Source organism: Cygnus olor, chromosome 7 (assembly GCF_009769625.2).
Source record: "Cygnus olor isolate bCygOlo1 chromosome 7, bCygOlo1.pri.v2, whole genome shotgun sequence".
In the NCBI taxonomy this organism is placed as follows: domain Eukaryota; kingdom Metazoa; phylum Chordata; class Aves; order Anseriformes; family Anatidae; genus Cygnus; species Cygnus olor.
In genome coordinates, this window is record NC_049175.1 from 36,786,356 (window position 1) to 36,788,855 (window position 2,500).

General features: G+C 35.3%; 1 protein-coding gene across 1 annotated transcript in view; it reads right to left on the reverse strand.

Moving 5' to 3' along the window:
• Positions 1-2,500, reverse strand: part of EBF3 (EBF transcription factor 3) — a 119,612-nt gene that overhangs the window by 16,605 nt on the left and 100,507 nt on the right. The window contains 1 exon segment of the mRNA XM_040563091.1: positions 1,622-1,710. Coding sequence (XP_040419025.1) covers positions 1,622-1,710 — 89 coding nt within the window.

Genomic DNA, 2,500 nt, shown 5'->3' on the forward strand with positions numbered 1-2,500 from the left:
AACGTACACAGCTTACTGTGACTGCACCAAAATGTGACAATAACAGAAGCTGAAGCTGACAGATGTCCAGGTGTAACCTGCACCCGGAGAGCAAAGGAATAATCTGCTGAACCCATCGGAGTAAAATGGATTGTTTTAAATTCTTCACCTACTCCAAAAAAATCCGATGTAACAGGTCTCAGCCTCTAATCCTCCAAAGACATGGTTAACTTTATGCACACATATGGATCTGTTGATTCAGAATGATTGCTCACTTGTATGTCTTAAAAATTCAGATGTGTAGCTAAGCCTTTGCAGGACTGAGACTTTCTCGATATTTCTCTCTAAAGTGCCCTCCCAAATTTAAAAATAGCAATATTTTAAGCAGACTGTCACAAATCTCCCATGAATTTATTTTCAAAAGGATCGTAATAGAAATGGCTCCCCATTTACATTGACTTTTATATGGAGAGCGGTAACATTCATATATGGGATGCCAAGGAATGGTGAATCATTAATACGTATATCCATCCAGAAACTGAAATGTTGGGAGGAAAAGCCCTGTGGTTAATGATATTGATGGCTCTGGTTCTTCTTGAGGTAAAACTTGTTCTGGTGGAGCTCAGCCCTCAGCAACAAAATACCCTACGTGAAAAGCCCTGCATTTGAAAAATCTTTCCAGTCTGTCTCCAATTATTGTAACAGTTATCATATCCGATATGAGTTGCTAGCATGTTCACAAATTAAAACAGAAACCTAATGATATTGCTTATGTTCACGCTGAGCATTAAAAGGTAATGTCTAAAAGGTTTTATTGTGTTAATAAAACTCAGAGGTGGTCAAGACTTGATGCACATAGGAATAGAATACAAAATAATCAGTCATAATGTTACGACTTCATTTTTCATTTGTGTTTTCAAGTTTGCCTTGAAAATCATAGATTGCACTAAAAAAAAAAAAAAAAGACAATGCTATATCAAGAAAAGAAAAAATTATAAGCATGACTTATCTTTAATGTTTACATCAAATGAAATTTCTGTGATATGTGTCATGTGCATAAACAACACAGGCAGCTTTTGTCTTTGTTGAATTTAAATGAAAAGTCCCTCTAGATATTAATATGTGGACTTCATTTGTTAGCCTGCTAAGTCAGGGACTTATAACAAAAGCTTTGTAAACAAAAGATTAAACTGAATCGAGCTTTAGAAAATGAAAGGAAAACAAGAGTCAAATAATCACAGATCAGAGTGGGGCTGCTTAGATTGAAATCACTACAAGCTACTGGAGTGGAAAATGTTTAATTGAACTATTTCATTACGCAGGAAGTTTATGTCCCTCTTGTAGAATCCAAAATATTTGTATCAGAAAATCCATTCTCTTTCTTTAAAATACTGTTTTGCAAGTATCAAATATGAACTGAAAAATTGTTGACTAACTTAATGGCAAAGAATTAATGTGGAAAATAGGTCAAATTTAAGAATTAACGTTGGTGGATTTTGTAGCTCGACATACCTACCTAAGAAGTTGATATATTAGATAGAATTTGTATGTGGTATTACTTTACAAGTGATAAGTAGTATACGGCATCCCTTAGAAACATAGGAAATTAGAAGATACAAATGCTTTTTGACTCTTTACTAACCTTTGGTAACCTTTCAGGATCACCTGGATGTCGTGGAATAACTTTCTGCAACCTTTGAAAGCCATAATCTATGGTTGGTTCATTAAGTGCTAGAACATAAACAGATTAGTCAATTTAAACAACATATATTAATAAAGATATATATCTCAACAAAATTTGTTAGTACAAACTTACACGTAGTGCATAATTTTCTTAAATCTCATCACAGCTACAAATCTCATTTTAAAACCTGTCCCGAGGAAGGTTTTTTTTTTCCTTCACAAAGCAATGATTACTTCTATTTATAATTAGGCTGGAAAATAGTCAAAGGGTTATCCAATATATTGCAAAAATGGTAGTGCAGTAACAAAGTTACAGGTCTTGAGGCCATATATAGCAATCACTACAGTCATGATATGATGTCTGCATCATGGGCTGCTTTCTATACTGGCTGTGGATTTATGGGAAACTGGCAATTATGACATATGTCCAGCTATTGCTAGCTTCAGATTTATCCCTGTGGTCCTTTTTTGTCTAGCATATTGCCTGAGCACAAACCAGGCAGGAGGAGCACTTAATCTTGCAAAGCTTTAATAATCTGTGAATGGCTGACTACAAACTGTAGAGCACTATCATTCTACAGCTGCAATCCACTAGCCTCATGAAATTGCAGGCCACAAATAGTAATTAATCTTTTTATCCCTCAAATTGTAATTTTGACTATGAACTGTGCTTGGTCATAAATCAGCAGCACATGCTGCTGTGTACAGTGCATGAATCATGATCCTGACTCAGTTAGACTGCACACATTGTGTTTAACAAGCTTTATAAGGAGTCATAGGGCTTTATTATAGCTCTGCCTGACTCAAACAAAAACTGAGCCTGGAGGCCCAAGGACTA